We start from the raw sequence: 19,527 nt of genomic DNA, 5'->3' as shown, positions 1-19,527 counted from the left end.
TTTTGTCACTAGTTTGTGATTAGTTTTGTCACTGAGATTGTGACTTATTTTGAAATAGTAAATGGGATTGAGACTGCTTGTTTATCACTGAGGTGATTGAAAGTGAGATGTCGATTTCTCATATCTAGATGTTGATTTCAAGGTAGAAGTTAAACTGGGTAGTGATTAAGTGAGAAGTTATAAACTGATATTATTTAGCTTTGAATTGATATTACTAATAGTGGATTTCATTCCTGAATTGGTAGCCCCCAAATTAGGAATTGTTACACTGAACTGGGTTAACAACTGACTGTGTTATTAACCATTTTGCAATTGAACTTTGCATGCTTAAGTTGGGAGATCTTCATGCCAAAAAACTCATATGCGACAATTAAACGACACTCCATATTGCATCTAATTCAATTTTCCATGAATAAACTAAACACATAGAACTAGTTTGTCATTATGTAAGAGATAAAGTACTTTAAAGAGAAATCATCACAAAGTTGGTCGAATTTGAAGACTGATTGACTGATATGTTCACTAAATCTTTTAAAGGTCCTCGAGTGGATTACATTTGTAACAATCTTAACTCATATGCCATATATGATCCAACTTGAGGGGGAGTGTTAAAAAATAATATTCTTTATTCTATCTAAAATAGAATAAAATTTACCGTAGCATATTCCTTATGTAATTAATTCAAGAAGTTGTAAATCTCACTATATAAAAGTTGTAAATGTCACTATTATTTATTTAAATGTCTCTCATTCTCTCTCTTATTTCAATAAAGATAAACAAATATGATGGTGGAGAATAAAGTAAAATATTGATTGACATTATTTTTAAAATTATGTTTCATTGTAAGAAAATGAAACAAATAAGAAAAATAGCCTTTTTTTTAGTCTTAGATGTTTAGTTTAAGAGAAAATATGATATGTACAAGTTATTAAATTGTCAAACAATAATCATCGTATATTCTATTAAATTAGATTAAAATTTTAAAGTTAATCGTACGTCATAGTTGAATGATGGATTTTTATTGAACGAGAGAGTAAAATTATGAATTTAGTTGTTATGTATTGTCGTTAAAAATTTTACATCATTAATACATTATAACCATTCAATTGTATTATTTAAAAAAATTAAAATAAAAATCAAACATTTTAAACTAACCAATAATTATAATTAAATTGACACACTATAAATTCTTTCCACATAAGTGTATTTCAATTAAATTTTAAAATTATTAGTGAAGTCCATTGAACTCTTATTTTAATTATTAATGATAAGAGGATAAAAATCCCTCTCTTTAAAGATACTAGATTTTATCTATCTTATTTTTTCCTAATAACATCTTAATCATAGATTTATGTTTCCAATTAACTTTTGTAATCTTTCATCATAACTTAGATTATTCATAGATTATATAAACATAATTTAAATTTAGAGTGTAAATTATTTTTATAGAGTCATTCAATAAAAATAATTCATTTTTCATGTTATATATTATTTTTTCCTAATTTAGAGTGTAAATTTTTTAGAACATGTAGTTAAAAATTATTTACTGAATATTAAAAAAAATTCTATTTATTGAATTTAGTGAACAATAGATTTGTCATTTTTGTCTCAAGACACAAACCGTTAAAAAATAAAATAAAATAATTAAAAAGAGAAATAATTCATCATCATCATATTTATATATATTCATTTGTTAATTTGTAGCATTTCGGAAATTATTAGATCGAAGAAGCTCCTTCTGATAAACAAACAAAGGTTCGCATCATATTCTCAATTTTCGATTTTCCTTTCAATTTTTCTCTCTTCCAGATCTATAAATTTTCATCAAATTAACTTCAAATTCTTGATGAATTTCAGAAATTATTATCGTTAATCAAAATTCTGCTCGTGATTTTTTTTTATCATTTCATAGGTTATTTTCCTGGAACCCTAATTTCTGTGTTGTATATAGGTTATGGAATTGAAATTCCAGATGAATTTGATAAAATTGTTTAGTTTTTTAGTTTTTATTTTTTTATATGCAATTGTGTTATTTTGGAGGATATGTTATGGTGAAACCCTAATTTATCGGTTGTTTTAAGTAATTATTTTTAATTTCTATTTATGTTTTATTTTCTTAGGGTTCGTAGCTACGTAGCACCGACTTTTCTGAAAAAAATGCGTGTCTGTGTCTGGACAATTGTAATTACGTTTAATTTATTAATTTTTTAAATTTATTAGCGGTGTTAGTGTCGGTGTCGTGTTTACGGTGTCTGGGCTTCATAGTTTCATAACTATTTATGGACAATTGTGATTACGATTAATTTATTAATTTTTTAAAAATTATCGGTGTCAGTGTCGGTGTCGTGTTTACGGTGTCTGGGCTTCATAGTTTCATAACTATTTATGGACAGTTGTGATTACGTTTAATTTATTAATTTTTTAAAAATTATCGGTGTCAGTCTCGGTGTCGTGTTTACGGTGTCTGGGCTTCATAGTTTCATAACTATTTAGGTAACATGTGAATCATGATTTTTCTATGGTTTTGCAGTTTGTGAAACATGTTGGTTATAGTGTTGTATAATAAGAAAAAAAAGCTAAAACGCGCCAACGATGATTTTATAATTATGGTTTAGTAATTAGTGAAATATGGTCTGGATAGAATATTATGACAAAAGTTGATTCATGTAGCAGATCCCACTTAATGCGCCAATTGTGATTTTATTATTTCGGTTTTGAAATTGCGGAAACATGGTTGTTACTTATTATGACATTGTGTAATGTTTACCTTGCTTGTTTTTTCATCATTAACGTAGTTATCCTCGAGGGTCAAAAACATGTCTCATCGCCAAGGGGGTGATGCTGAATATTTTGCGGATGAATATGAAATGGATGATGTAGAAGAGGATATCGATATTGATGGTGAATCTATTAATAGAGAGGGAGGTGACGTCGACTCTGATGTTGATGAATATGATTACTCGGTTCGTAGTATGCTGTTTCTTACATTTTTACTGTTATGAATATGATGTATGTACATGATGATGTTTTATTGTACAATAACTCATTTTTTATTTAGGAGGTGTCATGAATATGATGATGTTTTATTGTACAATAATAACTCATTTTCCATTTATAGGGGCGTCGACTAACCCTCCTTCTAATTAAATAAATAATTCATCAAGCAAATGTGAATTATGTATATAGTTATATTTATCGTTCTACGAGTAACATTGTAGTTATGGTGGCAGAGTAGCAAAGCGGTAGACACTACAGCTGCTCAAGCTAGAAGAGGACAAGACATCCAGGGGATTCCGTGGGATAGCCTTAGCATCACCAGAGAAAGGTATCGGCAAACGAGGCTCGAGCAATACAAGAATTATGAAAATATCCCCCAATCAGGGGACAGGTCAGGGAAGGTAACAATTTGATGCATTTTCTCTTTGATATTTCAGAGAAAAATCTTCTTCATATATGTCATTGGCTATAACTACGACCGATACAAACCATAAGTACATAATTCGCCACAGTAGACAGAACTGCGGATGGGTCCTTTGCGATATGGTTCACACAATTTCATGAGGAATTTGCAGGAATCCGCATACCAGAGAGCAAAAACGATCTCCGGTTTAATTGAGCATAATAATAGCTAAGTAAAATAAAAACCGGCTAAAGAAAATTTTATTTAAATACTGCACTGGCAATGGGAAACACTCAATGCCTCACGTGCACTGTACCTTGCTGTATACCGGAACGTTGTTCTACACTTTTTATATTCAATTTACCTCTATGTTTTCGAAGCTTCCAATATGGGACTATTGTGCTATCTCGTTATGTCGGACTACTGCTATAGCGCTATCTCTCTATAATTGACAAGCAACATACGTCAGGTGCATATCCTCTTTTGCTGACGACTATTGGACTATCATTTTTAATATGACTTTTGTTGGAATCTGATAACAGATGCCTAGATAATAGATACTCAAATCATTATTTAGACAAAAGAGAATTAGTTCCTAAAATTAAATTGAATTTTTTAATATTAAAAAATGCTATTGGTCTATTATATTATAAATCACAACTAAACAATATAACACTTAACACCTAATTATTTACTGCTCAATTTTTTAATAATTAGAATTTTTTTGACAATTTAAATGATATAAACTTTAATTTAAATTACAAAAGATGTATTTTACATAATTCGTAAACTGAAAATATTTCTAAAACTTTCATTTATTTGAAAATGCGAACTATCAATTATTTCATTACTATTAAAACATATTTATGGATAGATTGAGTTATTTTTTAATCATTTACCCTGTTGTTTTTAACTACATATTTTTAATTCATAGTGTACCGATTAGTATATTAGAATGTACTGCGAACCGAAATAGTGCATTGACTATGTATACCATGTACCTAATACTTTGAGGGTTGTGTGCCACATATCCGAAACCATCACATGTACTGCAGAAAATTGTGAACCAGGTACCTATGATATAAATAACACCATGCTTACTTGTTTATTATTATCTATTACAAACAGGATTGTAACAGTACAGACAAAGGATACTCATTTTATGAGTTCAGGAGAAATTCAAGATCAGTAAAATCAACAATTCTTCATTTTCAGGTAAGCTGTAGCTTGTATCTACTCCGGTTTCTATAATGGATTAAGGATGCACTAGGACATTTTACTGCACAATGGCTCTGTTTAACCTTTTTATATAAAGTTAGAAGTTAGATCAGCTTATTACTGTTCGAAATATACTAAACCAAAGGTTCAAACTGTAAGTCAAGTCTGTAAAGTCTTAGTACTTAATGCACCTTGTATTGAAATTGATTGCAAAAGCAAAGGGAGGCGGAAGTGACTCTACATCACTCACCCATACCGAATGTGCACCCGATAAAATGCTCATAATTATAGAGTAGGTTCAAATTTAAAAAAAAATGCAGATAATCCATGCCTACGACATTTATCTGGTGGACAGTTTAAAACACGCGGTTGCTGGTTTGAATTAGTAGGTGGTATGTAACTGAATTTGGTAGAGAGCTCTGTGAGGTTTTCACAGCTGCAACACGCGATTGACGATTCATTATATATTATGTCAAAATTTGCAGTCTGTTCATAGGATGTGAAGCTTAAGCAGTACCTGGCACTGGCATGCCATAGGCATTGAAGAGATATGATTTCGCGTGGTTTGACTGATATTCCCTCCTTTTTTTGATACTTATGCAGTTGAGGAATCTGGTTTGGGCTACATCAAAGCATGATGTATACCTTATGTCACAGTTCTCAGTAACACATTGGTCTTCTTTGACTTGCACAAGGTCTGAAGTACTCAATGTTTCAGGACATGTTGCACCATCAGAGGTGAATAGCCCTTTAAATAATGTTTTTAATTGGATAGCCCTCTAAAGCATGTTGCACCATCATGTAGCACAAGGTCTAAATAATGGTTTGCCTCCTGATTGTTCATTGCGTTAATTTTGAGAAAAAAATTATCCATCATGTTCGTAATCTTCCATGCCATCAATTTTCGTTGTCAGAAACATCCTGGAAGTCTATTGGAAGGATTCACACACACTCAAGTTAGTACACTTGCTGTAAAAGATAATCTTCTAGTTGCTGGAGGATTTCAGGGTGAACTTATTTGCAAGGTAAATGTTAATCTGCTTGTGTTTTGAGGAATATCGATTTTTTAAATCTGTTGTGGATAGATCAGTAAGTATAAATTACAATCCTGGACATCCACTTTCTGATCACTCTGAGAAGCATTTTAACATAATTTAAAGAATGCAATGCACTACTTTTATAAGTTCATAAGCAACACGCGCAAGCAGACATGTGACTTATATATGGTAATGAATAACTCTTTTAGGTAATATTGTAAAGACTGAAATAACTTTTTTGTCTATGTAAAGATACTGGTTTTTCCTTCAATCGCGTCAAAAACTTTTTTTTTTTTAAATTTGTGATCCCTGTAAAGTCCAAAAGTCTCTGCACTGATTCCCTACCACCGCTCTCATATAAAAAAAGTTATGACTTAGCTAATAGACGTCCATCTCAATCCCATATAGTGTCTAAATTGGATGATAGTGTGGCATTGAGCCTTATTTTCCTCTTTCCACTCTCCCTTGCCACCCCTACTTCAATGTGTTTGCTGTGGTGCTTAGTTCATCATTGTACTGATTATGGTTTATGTGTCAGATTCATGTTTTGGGAAGATCTGCCTAATTTTATCATTTCGTGGCTTTGTAAATATCCCACGTAATGTTTTTAAAAATTTACAGACCATATGGAACATAAGAACAATTAATGAGAAGCATTGTTTTTAGAACCATCAGCTGATATTCTTCCATCACTTTCTTTGTTACTGAAATGCAGCACCTAGATCGACCTGGTGTCAGCTTTTGCTCAAGGACTACTTATGATGATAATGCTATCACCAATGCCATTGAGATTTATGCTTCTCCTAGGTATTTAATTTTCCTTCTCCTTAATGTTGTTATTTTAATAATGGATATAGGTACCCGTGTTTAATATGATTGGTTCCTGCTTTTTAGTGGGGCAGTTCATTTCACAGCATCAAATAATGATTGTGGAATCAGAAACTTTGATATGGAGAAGTTTCAACTCTCTAAGCATTTTCGTTTTCCCTGGCCAGTGAATGTGAGTCTCTTAGATTATATTCTAATCTTTTAGCTACCTACCCTCTCTTAAGATTGATAGGTGAATACTTCAATTTTGTGCTTTCAGAAGTTTTATTGGCATTTCTTTTTGCATTATGAAACATTGCTTACACATTGGCAATCTTTGTCATCTATTCCCTGCCTACTTTGACTACTTTTATTCTTGATGTTAAACAATTCGATGAAATAATGAACAAGTTCGGGTGTCAATATGGCCTTCAGCGATTAACTAGAGTTCTCGATATCTTTCTGTTTTTGTGACATTCCTTTGCTTTCTATTTATTTTCGATTTTTCTCATCTTTGTCCTTTTTTGCTATGCTGCAGCATACTTCTCTCAGTCCAGATGGTAAGCTACTTTTGATTGTTGGAGACAATCCTGAAAGTATGTTGGTGGACTCTCAAAATGGAAAGGTAGAGTAACCAACCACTTCTTCAAATAGTTGTATCCTAATTGCAAATCATGCTAATCTGAATTTCTTTATTTTGCAGACTATTTCTCCATTATCCGGGCACTTAGATTTTTCATTTGCATCATCATGGAATCCCGATGGTGTGACCTTTGCTACTGGAAACCAGGACAAAACCTGTAGGATTTGGGACATGCGAAATCTATCCAAGTCAGTGGCAGTGTTGAAGGGAAACCTTGGAGCTATCCGTTCAATCCGACATTCTTCTGACGGCAAGTATATGGCTATAGCCGAGCCTGCAGATTTTGTCCATGTATATGACGTGAAAAGTGGGTATGAGAAAGAACAGGAAATCGATTTCTTCGGCGAGATATCAGGCATATCTTTCAGTCCAGATACCGAATCCCTTTTCATCGGGGTCTGGGATCGTACTTATGGCAGCCTTCTCGAATATGGCCGGCGTCATAATTACTCATACGCTGACCTAATGTTTTAGTCGGATAAAGTGACATAACCGACGGAGCACTTGAACAAACAGCTTGCTTTATGTATCCTTTTGGGGTAGGTTGTTAATGTATAAATTGAGTGTCCTGCAAATTACCTCAATTTGTAGTTATAGTAGGGCGTGTTCGTGTTTATACTGGTGTGTGTATGGAAAGCGAGGTAATAGGAGGCTAGAAGAAGATGATGATGGTGCAAATAAAGTGGAAACTGCATCATCATCAGTATCACTATGTAATGCAGTAACTTCCTGTCTTGAAAAAACTCACTATGGCAATAACATATATTGTATTTTAGAATGAATTTGATTAGTACTATTAGCCTTTTGTATTTAGTTTCTCTATGTGAAGTTTTTATGTCCATGGTGATATATATATTACAAAAATTGTTGGAATAAAATAAATATTTAACATATTAGAGTTTTATAAGCTTATTAATTTTTTTTATCGATAAAATATTTAAATTTATTATGCATAAAAAAATGCAAGCTTATATCAATTTTAGAAATTATCATAAATAAAAAACTAATTTAAATTTAGTGAGTACACATACCATTGAATTTAATTCAAGTGGTTGATACACAAGAGTATGTGATTATTGTAGATTTAAGGTTCTTAATCCAATTTTAAATAATAAAAATTTATGAGATTTGAATAAAAAATAGTTTTAAGCTTAATTTTTAATGATAAAAAATAATGTTATTTGGGTTTTAAAAAAAGTAATTTGAGGGAAAATTTTAAGAAGGTCAATTAGATTTTTTTTTGGCAGAAATTAATCATTCAAAAAGTCATTATGAATTATACAAATTTAGTCACAAGTATTTTTCAATGTATATTACAAAATTATACACAAAGACATTCAATGTACATATACCACAAAGAAGAAAAAATCTACAATCCAAAAGAAACCAATAAAACCAAGCCAAGTCACTAGCCAAAATCTTCACTCCATGGTCTAAAATCACAATCACAAACCACCTTATCTTTCTCTCCCACCACATCTTTTCATACTATATCATATAATTCCATAACCAATCTTCTCTTCCATTCACTCATCAAACCAAAAACAATGGCAGCATCAGCCTCATCCATGATCTCTACAAACGCCCTAACAACCACCATCCAAAAACACCAAACCCCTAACCTCAAACCATCAAACCTATGCTTCCAAGGCTTCAAACCCTTAGCAAGATCCACAAAACTCACACAAACCAAAAAGAGATTCTCATCTCTTGTTGTCAAAGCTGAACTCAACCCCTCACTTGTGATAAGCTTAAGCACTGGCCTCTCATTGTTCTTGGGAAGGTTTGTGTTCTTCAACTTCCAAAGAGAGAATGTTGCCAAACAAGGCTTGCCTGAACAAAATGGTGTGACACACTTTGAAGCTGGTGACAAACGTGCTAAGGAATATGTTAGCTTGCTTAAGTCAAATGATCCTGTTGGGTTTAACCTTGTTGATGTTTTGGCTTGGGGTTCTATAGGCCATATTGTTGCTTATTATATCTTGGCCACTTCTAGCAATGGTTATGATCCTAGTTTCTTTGGTATTTAAGATTACTATGTTGTTCATGGTGTTCTTCATTTATGTTGTTTTGATTTGTCTTTTGTTGTTCCTTTTATGTAATGTATAGTTTATTTGTATGAGATATCCAACATGTTAAGTTCCTTGGATTAAAGCAATTTTATTTGGATTAAAGCTTCTATGGACTATGATGAATGGATATTGAGTTATGTTTAATTTTGTATTGTTAGCATTTGATTATTAGTAGGTGTGATGTTGGGTTTGGTGGCATCTTAAATATAATTATTTTACTTGCAAAATAAAATTATGAGGTGGAAACCCTTAACACGATCCACAAAACTCACACAAACCAAAAAGAGATTCTCATATAATTATGAACTTACATTATTTCAGTCTTGGTTGGTGCACACTTAAAATCTTTCTTACCTTTTGGTGAGTCCCCTTATTGCCTTACGCAAGAGGGATTTGTTTCCTCTGCGATCCCCGAGTCATGAGTTTTCAATCCCCGAGTTGTAGATGTTTATCATATACTTCCAATAGTTGTTTATCAACACCTGGTTATCTTTACTGGTGTCTTTCATTCGTGAGTCTCCATAATGTCTATTCTCTCCCTTTTGCACGAGAAGCCTTATTCTCTAACGAAATCTGTGTTCACCTTTGGCAAGTGCGCTTGGTTAAGCATATTTTCCATCTTTCATTTTGTTTTTGCAGATATGCAACACAATTTCTCTTTCCTTTGTGAAAAACCTTCGGAAATATCATTTCTTATACTTTTCAAAGCTTGTTAGTTCAGGCATCCAAAAACAATATATCATCCACCTGTTCTTTGGAGCGCAAATTTTTTCAGTTCTTTGGTATTTAATATTCTTCCACCTTAAAGTTCGAAAGGCTAGTGTGGATATCACTTTCAGGTTTAAGACGATTAAATAGGGACAACTGTTTCACCCAAAAATTTGCCCTCTTTCTTATCTTGCTTTTATCTGACTTAGCCTTCTCATTTCATCAGCATAACATACATGCATGCATGAAATACTTTGGTTCAAAAGGTCAGCAATATAAGGTTTCACAGTGGTTTGAGATTTCTTCATCAAATAAAGCCTGATTCTTTTGGTTCTTCTTTAAGCAGTGAAGTACGGAATTAGGGTTATGATTTATAGTCATCCTGAATTTCTTTTCCATCAAGCTAACATGATTATTCTTCTCCAAAATTCACCAAGGTTTTGAATCAGAGTTTATTTCTATGTACTTCAGAAGATCTGTGTTTGAGTATGGAGTGAATTTGGGTTTCTCCTAAGCTTAAAAGGGCTTTCCTTCATCAACCTTCTTCAAGATTAAAGTTTCTTATCTTTCTGCTTCAACTCAAAGTGTTCGGTTGGAGTTTCTTCAAAGTATTTCACTTGAGAATCTTATGAGCTAGAATTTTTGTCATGAGCACTTCCCTTATCAAAGTGTATCAAATTTCTTCAAGATCTCTCAAGGATAATTAGGGTTTCATTCATTATGCGCGAGCATGTACGTTAATCAATGATCATGAGATTATGACTTGATTTTCATCAAAGGATTTTCTCAAAGAACATTATTTTTGTGTTAAAAATCTGTTTGGTTGAAATACAAAGTGTGAACCATGGTACAAGGTATTGAGTTTGAAGACTCATTCAGTTCAGTTCATCATTCTTTCAAGTACTCGTTACTTAAACAACAAGATAACTTGGATTTGAAATTGAAGTTTTGGTTCAAAGTATTACATGATCAAGTTTCTTTGACTTTGGTCATAATCAATTTAGAAAAGTTGACTTTTTGACCAAAGGTGCTAATATTCATCAAAGGTATGGTACTAATTTCAAACAATGAACCCAAAGATTTTTTCAATCAAAGCATTCAAGACAATATAAATCCGAGGTTAGGCTACAATACTTCAAGTCATGTTGATTGTGTTGCAATTGACTTCATACCAACCATTGGATTCCATACAAGACTACAAATCTTGCAGCCATCATACTTAAAATTGTCCAACCATTACCAAAAGAACTTTTCATCATGAAGCTTGCAACTGAGTGACTCTATTCATAGGCAATGATCCAAGCTACAATGTCACTTCCAAATCATATGCAAAACAAGCTGTTACATTAAACCAAAAAATAAATCAGTTCAAGTTATATCCAAAAAAAAGTCAGTTCCAAATCTCACCAAAATAAACACAAGTTCAGGCCCTGCTATACTAAACAGAAATACTAGGCTACACATGAACCATGCCTCAGTGAGAAAAAGGGCATTAAAGTCAGAGAAAATATCCAAACCTAACTTGTCCTTGAAACCGTACTGCGGAATAAAAAATTCAGAAATAAAAGCTCAGAGATTGATCCTAACACTCCAATTTTGTACCTAACCTTTTGAGTTGATGGCTCAGATTTCTTCTGATATAACGACTCCTTCCTACTTTGAACATGTTGATGCATTGATCCCGGATTCACCAACACCAAAGCCCAAGTGTAGTGCTAATAAAAGAGCCCGTATTTCGAAGCCGCCGTGCACACCTCCTATCAAAAAACCTCTAATGATATACATTGATGAGATGCCGCTTTTTATGCAAAAATATATTGATAACATAGTTGATGTTGGCACCGACGGTAATTGTGGATATCGGGCCGTTGTAGGTTTGCTCGAAAAAGGAGAAGAAAATCACACTCTTATTCGACAGGCACTTATATCGGAGTTGACTTCGCATAGGGACATTTACGGCCGCCTTTATGAGAATCATGACAACTTTCAAAAAATTCATGATTCCCTTGTTCCATCACTAAGCGGTCACACCCTCATTTCAAAATGGATGTCATTCCCCGAAATGAGCCATCTTATAGCAAGTGCGTTCGATCGGGTGTGTATCCATTTGACGAGATTTGGATTATGTGAGTCATTTTTTCCGCTTCATAGTCGCCCGCCTTTGGACGCGTCTAGACGCATCATATGTATCAGGTATCTAAGGTCGCGCCACTTTGTGCAAGTCTTTTTGAAACCGGGGTGTCCTATACCGGCTACTTCTTGTCAGTGGACGACACATCATACAAATGAGGCGGATACTTGACCGGATTCTTTTGTTGAAAGAATGGCGGAGTTTGAAGAAATGATGAAGCAAGAGCGTGAGGAAAATAGAGAGCGGTCGAAGGACTTACCGGTTTTAGATTTAAGCGCCACCGATTGGTTCGACGAATTTTAGTTTTTACCGGACCCTTTTTGTTTGTAATGACTGAATGCGTGTCATTTTTTGTATGTATTGTCGTTTAAAATGTAAAATCAAACCGATTCAATACATATATAATATGCCTATATTTTATGTTGTCATTGTTTATGTTATGCTTATGCTTGGTTCAATTTGCGGTTAATTGTCAAAACACACTACACAGTCCAAAACTCAATTTTCATTTCTATTTCTGCTAACTTCGAAAGTATATTTCCGAAATTTGGGGTGTTTTCGGAAGTACATTTCTGAAATATCAACTGAAAGCAATATAAGGTTTGTTGGGTCATTATTACTCCAATAAGTCTATAAATACTACTCCAATCCTTTTCATCAACATCAAGCTTCAAAACAACAATGACACAGACCTACCCCCACCTTGCGTTTGTCTACTTCAGCAGTGGCTACCCGACGCCGTTCCAATTTTGCTTTTCGCGCGACATGCCGTTCGCGGAATTGATAACGTTGCTCAACACTCTCTTACAATATCCGGAAAATCGGAAGGTTGTCAAGCTTGAGTACCGCTCGCTTTCACTTAATGACGAGGGAGACGTTGAGTTCACCCCATTTGAAGTCAAGAACGACGAAGATTTAGCGGTTTTGTGGATAACTTTTGATCGATTTTCTTCGAAGGGTCCGATCGAGTTGGATGCGAAACTTCAAAGATCGGGGGCCGACGTTATCAAAATGTTGACTCATCCTTACCTACCCGTATTTAACAATATGTAACTTTAATTTTAATTTTATGTTATGTGATGTTTGTAATTTCCATGTTTTATAATAAATCGAAGCGTTGTTGTTTGTTTCATGATTTCTGTATCAGAGAAGATTTTGGAAGTACATCTCCGAATTCTTCCAAGGGGGTGAATTCGGAGATGCACTTCCGGAAACACTTTTTTTTCTGGAAAATAACTTTATTTCGGATATGCATTTCCGAAAACACATTTTTAAAAAAAAAAGTGTTTTCAGAAGTGCATCTCCGAAACCACCTTTTTTTTCATAAAATGTTGACTTCGAAAATGCATTTCCGAAATAAAAGAGCATTTTAAGGATTTCAGTGCGGGTGACCAAGAAGACTAGGGGGTCTAATAAGAAATTCTCTTTTTTGGTTTGATATTTTTAGCCCAATCGAAGCCCATGGTTAAGGCGAATAGAGAGGTTATATTGAGAATGATTAAAGCCTAAAATAAAAGTAGGAAATTGAGGAATTTTATTTTATGTGAAACAATTAGGGCATGGAAAAGTTAAAGGAGACGAAGAAGAATGATAATTCAGCAGCGAGTGTGGATATCGATTATCTAGATCCACCTCGACTGAGATACATGTTCACTCGCAAGAAAATTGAGGAACCACCTAAGATTGAAAAAGAAACTCATAGGCTCGCTGTTGTTAATATGAACTGGAGGAATGCTAAGATATTGGGAACTGTTGCTAGCGTATGACGATGAGGACGACGCCAACGGAACAGATGACCGTCTCAAGTTATTTACTGATCATAATATTTAACATCAACTAGTAATCTTTTGTCAAGAAAGAACTTAATCATGCAATGCTTATTATTTACTTTTTTTTTCTTTTTTTCAAACTAGCTGGATATTTTCTGTTTTGTAATATATAACTATATAAGAGAAACCACTTTTTTTTAAGTATCTAGTTACATAGTTGATACATACACCTCTTTGCTACACTTCCTAATAACAATAATTGCAATAAAAAAAGAAACAAACTTCATAATAATGCTAACTGCTCTCTTTGCTACATATCAATGCAACAACTGGATAATCCAAACACACTAAGTCGTGCAATAACACGACAATCCAAACATACACTAACTACGTCTTCTTCACATTTTACATATGTCATTTCTGATGCCAACCATATTCAAGAAGGCTGTCATACGCACGGTCCCAAACTCCAATAAAAAGAGATTTAGTGTCTGGACTAAACGATATACCTGATATCTCACCAAAGAAGTCAATTTCTTGTTCCATCTCATACCCGTTTTTCACGTCATACACATGCACAAAATCTGCAGGCTCAACTATAGCTATATACTACCCATCACAAGTATACCTGATCGAACGAATGACTCCAAGGTTTCCCTTTCAGCACTTCTACTGATTTTTACAGATTCCGCATGTCCCAAATTCTACATGTTTTGTCTTGGTTCCCGATAGCAAAGGTCACGCCGTCTTGATTCCATGCCGATGCAAATGAAAAATCTAAGTGTTCGGATAATTCAACAACAGTCTGCAAAAAACAAAAGAGTTCGGATAATTATTTTTCATCATACGATATCTTAGTATACAAATAATAGAAGCATTGTTTGGTTGCTTGACCGAAAAGGAATCTGAATTCTACTACCTTTCCATTTTGTGAATCCACCAACATACTTTCGGGATTGTCTCCAACAACTAGAAGTAGCTTACCATCTGGACTGATAGAAGTATGTTGCAACATATGTTAGGCCGATTATCAATATTACGAGGGTGTAGGAAATTTAAGACGAGAACAAAACCTTAGAGACTCACATTTACTCGTCAGGGAAAACAAAAATGCTTCGAAAGTTGAAATTTCTCCACGTCAAAGTCTCTGATTCCACCATCATTATTTGATACCGTAAAATGGACTGCACCACTAAAAATCCTAAAACAAGTACGTTAAGGATGTTACCTATATCTGTTATAAACAAGTACATAAAAGATGTTACCTAGGAGAAGCATAAATCTCAATGGCATTGGTGATAGCATTTTCATCATAAGTAGTCCTTGTGCAAAAGCTAACACCGGGTTGATCTAGGTGCTGCATTTTTAGTAGCAAAGAAGGCGATAAAAATAGAATAGTTAACAATTCTATTCACTATGAATTACAAAAATATATAATTATGTATACCCGAGCAAATTAACGGTTTACCTTACAAATAAGTTCACCTTGAAACCCTCCGAGAATTAGAAGATTATCTTTAATTGCAAGTGTAGTAACTTTTGTTTGTGTGAGTCCCTCTGATACACCTCCAAAATGATTCTTCAATGAAAATTGATAACATCAGAATTATGCTCGAATTAATAAATTGTAACACAAGTCATATAGAAAACCAATTAATAAAAATTAGGGGAGTTTGTGATACGAGTTATTGGTCTCAATAATCAGAAACTATTAGAAGTCCGTGCTATCGAGTTCAAAAGTATTATTAAAAATGACATTCACCTCGGATGGTGCTACATGCCCCGAAATATTGAGTACTTGAGAAATTCGACATAAAGTATACATCATGCTTTGATATAGCCCAAACCTAATTCCTTAACTGCATAACCATAAAAAAGATCATATTCTCAGGGACTATCATTCTAATGAAATCTTACACGATTATAGAAATCGAGAAAAAGAAAAAAGAATAATACAACATACCTGAAAATGAAGAATGGTTGGTTTTACTGATCTTGAGTTTCTTCTAAACTCATAAAATGAGTATCCTTTTTTTGTTACCTTCCCTAATATGTCCTTTGAATGAGGGATATTTTCATAGTTCTGGTATTGTTCAAGCCGAGTTTGTCGATAACTTTCTCTAGTGACATTAATTCTTTCCCAAGAAATCCCTTGGATGTCTTTTCCTCTTCTAGCTTGAGCAGCTGTAGTGTCTGACAATTTACTTATAGAAAAATATATATAACTTGTCTGAATTGACTTTTCAAATTAAAGGCGTATCTGATAGACGACACAATAGCAACATCATTAGTATCATATTAATTCATAAACATAAAAATTTGTAAAAACATACTAAGAAATATGCTAGTAACCGAGAAATCGTCTTCATCAGAATCAACATCATCTTCTACATCTTTCAATATGTTTTCTTCCCTCAGAATCAACATCATCTTCTACATCTTTCAATATGTTTTCTTCCCTCAAATATTCAACATCATCTTGTTGTTAATGAGACATATTTTGATAAATTAGGAGAACTTCTGTTTGTTTCAATTTCTTCTGAGATAAGTATATGAATAAATTAATGCTGCAATAGAATTATATAGATATTTATTTTGTGTGATGAGAATTTACTTTTATGATAGAGAATCCACTAACTTTATATTTTGCCGACTCAGTAGAAACTTCCTTCCTAAATCAACTAATCTCAAGTCTATACTATTTATATTTTTATATATAAAATATTCTATAGAATCAAGGTAATCAAAATTGAGATCCTATGCAGAATCAAAGAGAGGTTACAAGATCGTGAATGTGAGTATTTGTAACGGATCATAAGATCTTACCAAATTCAGAAACTCATATATTGTATATATATTCATATAAAAAACATAATATAGAAGAAAAAAAAATCAAATCAGAGCATAAAACTAAAAATATAAATAAAAATTCTTATAAAAAAATTTAAATGGATTGAATATGAATAAAAATAAAAAAGTGACACAAGGATATAATGAAATAAAATTCAAAAACTTTATTATGCGTGAAATGAATACATAAGATGTAATTGTATTGATAAGTTAGGTGGATCTTTACCCAAAATATACAATGAGAATTACTTTAACAAACATTAATAATAATATTGAGAACATTTTCTAAAAGTATATAGTTTATATATTATATTTTTTCAAATGATGCTTGAAAAAAAATATTGACAATTTACCATATACAAAACATTAATAACATTATTAAGAATATATTATAAGAATGAATATATCTGATATAAATTCCCAATAACTCTAGTGAACCTTCACGTCCCTCTACATTGTAATAATGCTTCGTTCAAGTATAACAAATTGCACAAATTTACAAGATTATCATCAAAAGAATCAAAGAGTTTTCAAAGAAGAATTGATGGTGATTTCACGGTCATTCATTACAAATTGTTTGGTTTACATCCTATACCAAATACTACAAAGGCACATAATTTGAAAGTTATGTTACTTGTTTATGCACAACTTTTCATGGCATTTCAATTGTTTATAAGGAGTTGCCAAGATAAAAAAAATTTACAAGAATTTTGCTACTAAAGGTGGAGAATGTTACAATGGTATACAAGTACCTATGCTTCAAGCTTAGTCTTCAAATCCGATCATTCCCTCCAAATTGTGTCCATAAAACTACAAACCCATGCATCTGCCCCTACCTGCAAAAACAGTACACAATAGTCCAAACTTTGCTCAAAATGGACAAACAAAAACTTGTATAAAAAAGCATTAAAACAGTTCCACAATTTTGTTCAAAAGCTATCCTATCCCCCTACCTACTTCAGTCCTTGAAACAACAACCTACCTCCTTCAGTCCTTGAGAGCCACATAATACCAATACAAAAATCGTATGAAACTCCTCTCCTTCAATTCATTACCTTAAACCACCGTTGTTAACTTCACCTTCAGCAACCCTATCAAACTCACCCCCACCCCACCATCCACAATCTGACTTATCAAACATCACTCAATCACTTTCACTCAAGCCGTCAACAGATTCATTTCAACCCGGTAGATCTTTTGTTGTTCTCCAGTTTTCCTCTTCGAATTTGCATATGCAATTGTAAGTCCATCACTGAATTAATGAATTTGGGGATTTAGGGTTCTGTGATACTTCTTGTTTTGTTGCTTTTTCTACATCAGCTGCTAGTGATACTTGTTGTTTTGTTGCTTTTCGATTTAATGAGGTAGCAAACGAAGGTCGAGAGTCGAAGAGAAGAAACCCTATAGGATCGGAGATGAGAAAAAGCAAAGGAAGTTGCAACTGAGAAGAGATAGAGATCATGAACGGAAGTTCGAGTGACCAAGACGAAGACGTGAGGCCTGTTGATGTTGTGTTTCAGAAACACAAATCAAATACATGAATATGCACCCGATATATTCAGCACCCACCTGCTACCACTATCTGAGTCGTGCACTTTAATCTTTATCTTCAGTGGTGCAATGTCATAAAAAAATTTAATATAACATTGGGTATAGTGGTTCATTCATCTTTATTAATTTGTAATTATCTTTGTTTGTCTTATTTAGGATTGGCTGAGATAATTACAAATTAACACAGATGAAAGTACCATTATAACTCATGCTATATTAAATTTTTTTTTCTGACAATGCAACACCGGAGATAGAGATTCAAGTGCACAATTTATATACTGGTCGCAGATAGGTGTTGAATATATCCGGGTAGTGGTCACTGTTGATGCATATTCAGGTATTCGATTTGTGTTTCTGAAATTTACATAGAACCCGACATAATTTGCTGTAATGGGTTGTGTTGTGTGTTTGAAGTTTGTTGAAATACTAGTGGTTGATCTTTATTGTTCTGTTTTGAGTAACATTATGCGGGTCTATATGTGTCATGGTTGTTAGGTCAAATTGTGTTGATGTTTTGAATTTCTGTGATGGATAGGTGAGGTTGCTGCCAATGCAAGATGTAGATATATGAACAAAAGGAATCTGAAAATATCTAACTGCAACCTTTGTTGACTATGTTCTAATATTTTTGTACTTGCCACATATTTTTCAAACAAATTACATAGTAGTATAATTTTTACATATTACTTGCAGCCAAATTTAAAAGGGAGAGTAGATGATTGAAATATGAGATTGTCATGAGTCTGATTATGCACTCTTAAAAGAAGCGGTATTACATGTATAGATTTGTTATCAACAAAACAACAACAAAACTCTTATTTGGTAATAGTAACTATTTGTAATGACGATGATTTTGCAACTAAGTCTAACTTTATTTTATTCTTTCTAATGTGCTTTCTTTAAACATCACTCAAACACTTTCACTCAAGCCGTCAACAGATTCATTTCAACCCGTTAGATCTTTTGTTGTTCTCCAGTTTTCCTCTTCGAATTTGCATATGTAATTGTAAGTCCATCACCAAATTAATGAATTTGGGGATTTAGGGTTCTGTGATACTTGTTGTTTTGTTGCTTTTCTATATCAACTGGTAGGTGATACTTGTTGTTTTGTTGCTTTTCTATTTCGTGAGGTTGCAAACGAAATTCGAGATTTGAAGAGAAGAAATCGTATAGGATATGAGGTGAGAAAAAACAAAGGAAGTCGCGATTGAGAAGAGAGGGAGATCACGGATGGAAGTTTGAGTGACGACGACGCGAGGCCTGTAGTGTTGATGTTGTGTTTTAGAAACACAAATCAAAGACTTGAATATGAATATCTGGCGTGTGACCATTACTAGATAT

The 19,527-nt window shown here is 33.2% G+C and overlaps 2 protein-coding genes, 1 long non-coding RNA gene and 1 pseudogene across 4 annotated transcripts; 3 read left to right on the top strand and 1 right to left on the bottom strand.

Moving 5' to 3' along the window:
• The first annotated feature begins 1,618 nt into the window (after positions 1-1,618).
• Positions 1,619-7,887, top strand: LOC131593492 (uncharacterized WD repeat-containing protein C2A9.03-like). Of its 2 annotated transcripts, none has more exons than XM_058865993.1 (10): positions 1,619-1,755; positions 2,796-2,963; positions 3,231-3,398; positions 4,529-4,615; positions 5,222-5,356; positions 5,533-5,643; positions 6,371-6,462; positions 6,550-6,655; positions 7,001-7,087; positions 7,166-7,887. In XM_058865993.1, the coding sequence occupies exons 2-10, from the start codon at positions 2,817-2,819 to the stop codon at positions 7,577-7,579; spliced, it is 1,347 nt and encodes a 448-aa protein (XP_058721976.1). In that variant the 5' UTR covers positions 1,619-1,755; positions 2,796-2,816; the 3' UTR covers positions 7,580-7,887. The 2 variants fall into 2 exon arrangements, with proteins under 2 accessions (XP_058721976.1, XP_058721977.1); XM_058865994.1 differs by lacking the exon at positions 1,619-1,755 and adding an exon at positions 1,785-1,912.
• Positions 7,888-8,594: 707 nt separating this feature from the next.
• LOC131593493 (photosystem I reaction center subunit V, chloroplastic) lies at positions 8,595-9,321 on the top strand. Its single transcript, XM_058865995.1, has one exon. It carries the CDS (start codon positions 8,653-8,655, stop codon positions 9,133-9,135), a length of 483 nt encoding a protein of 160 aa, XP_058721978.1. The 5' UTR covers positions 8,595-8,652; the 3' UTR covers positions 9,136-9,321.
• A 4,731-nt stretch (positions 9,322-14,052) lies between these two features.
• On the bottom strand, positions 14,053-16,282 carry LOC131593490 (uncharacterized WD repeat-containing protein C2A9.03-like; annotated as a pseudogene).
• Positions 16,283-17,372: 1,090 nt separating this feature from the next.
• LOC131593491 (uncharacterized) lies at positions 17,373-18,809 on the top strand. Its single transcript, XR_009280984.1, has 2 exons — positions 17,373-17,875; positions 18,004-18,809. It is a non-coding gene; the product is annotated as an uncharacterized LOC131593491 (long non-coding RNA).
• Positions 18,810-19,527: the final 718 nt, after the last annotated feature.

Source organism: Vicia villosa, linkage group LG3, assembly GCF_029867415.1.
Source record: "Vicia villosa cultivar HV-30 ecotype Madison, WI linkage group LG3, Vvil1.0, whole genome shotgun sequence".
Lineage (NCBI taxonomy): Eukaryota > Viridiplantae > Streptophyta > Magnoliopsida > Fabales > Fabaceae > Vicia > Vicia villosa.
Note: the sequence above shows the minus strand (reverse complement) of the source record. Positions and strands in the feature narration are given on the sequence as shown.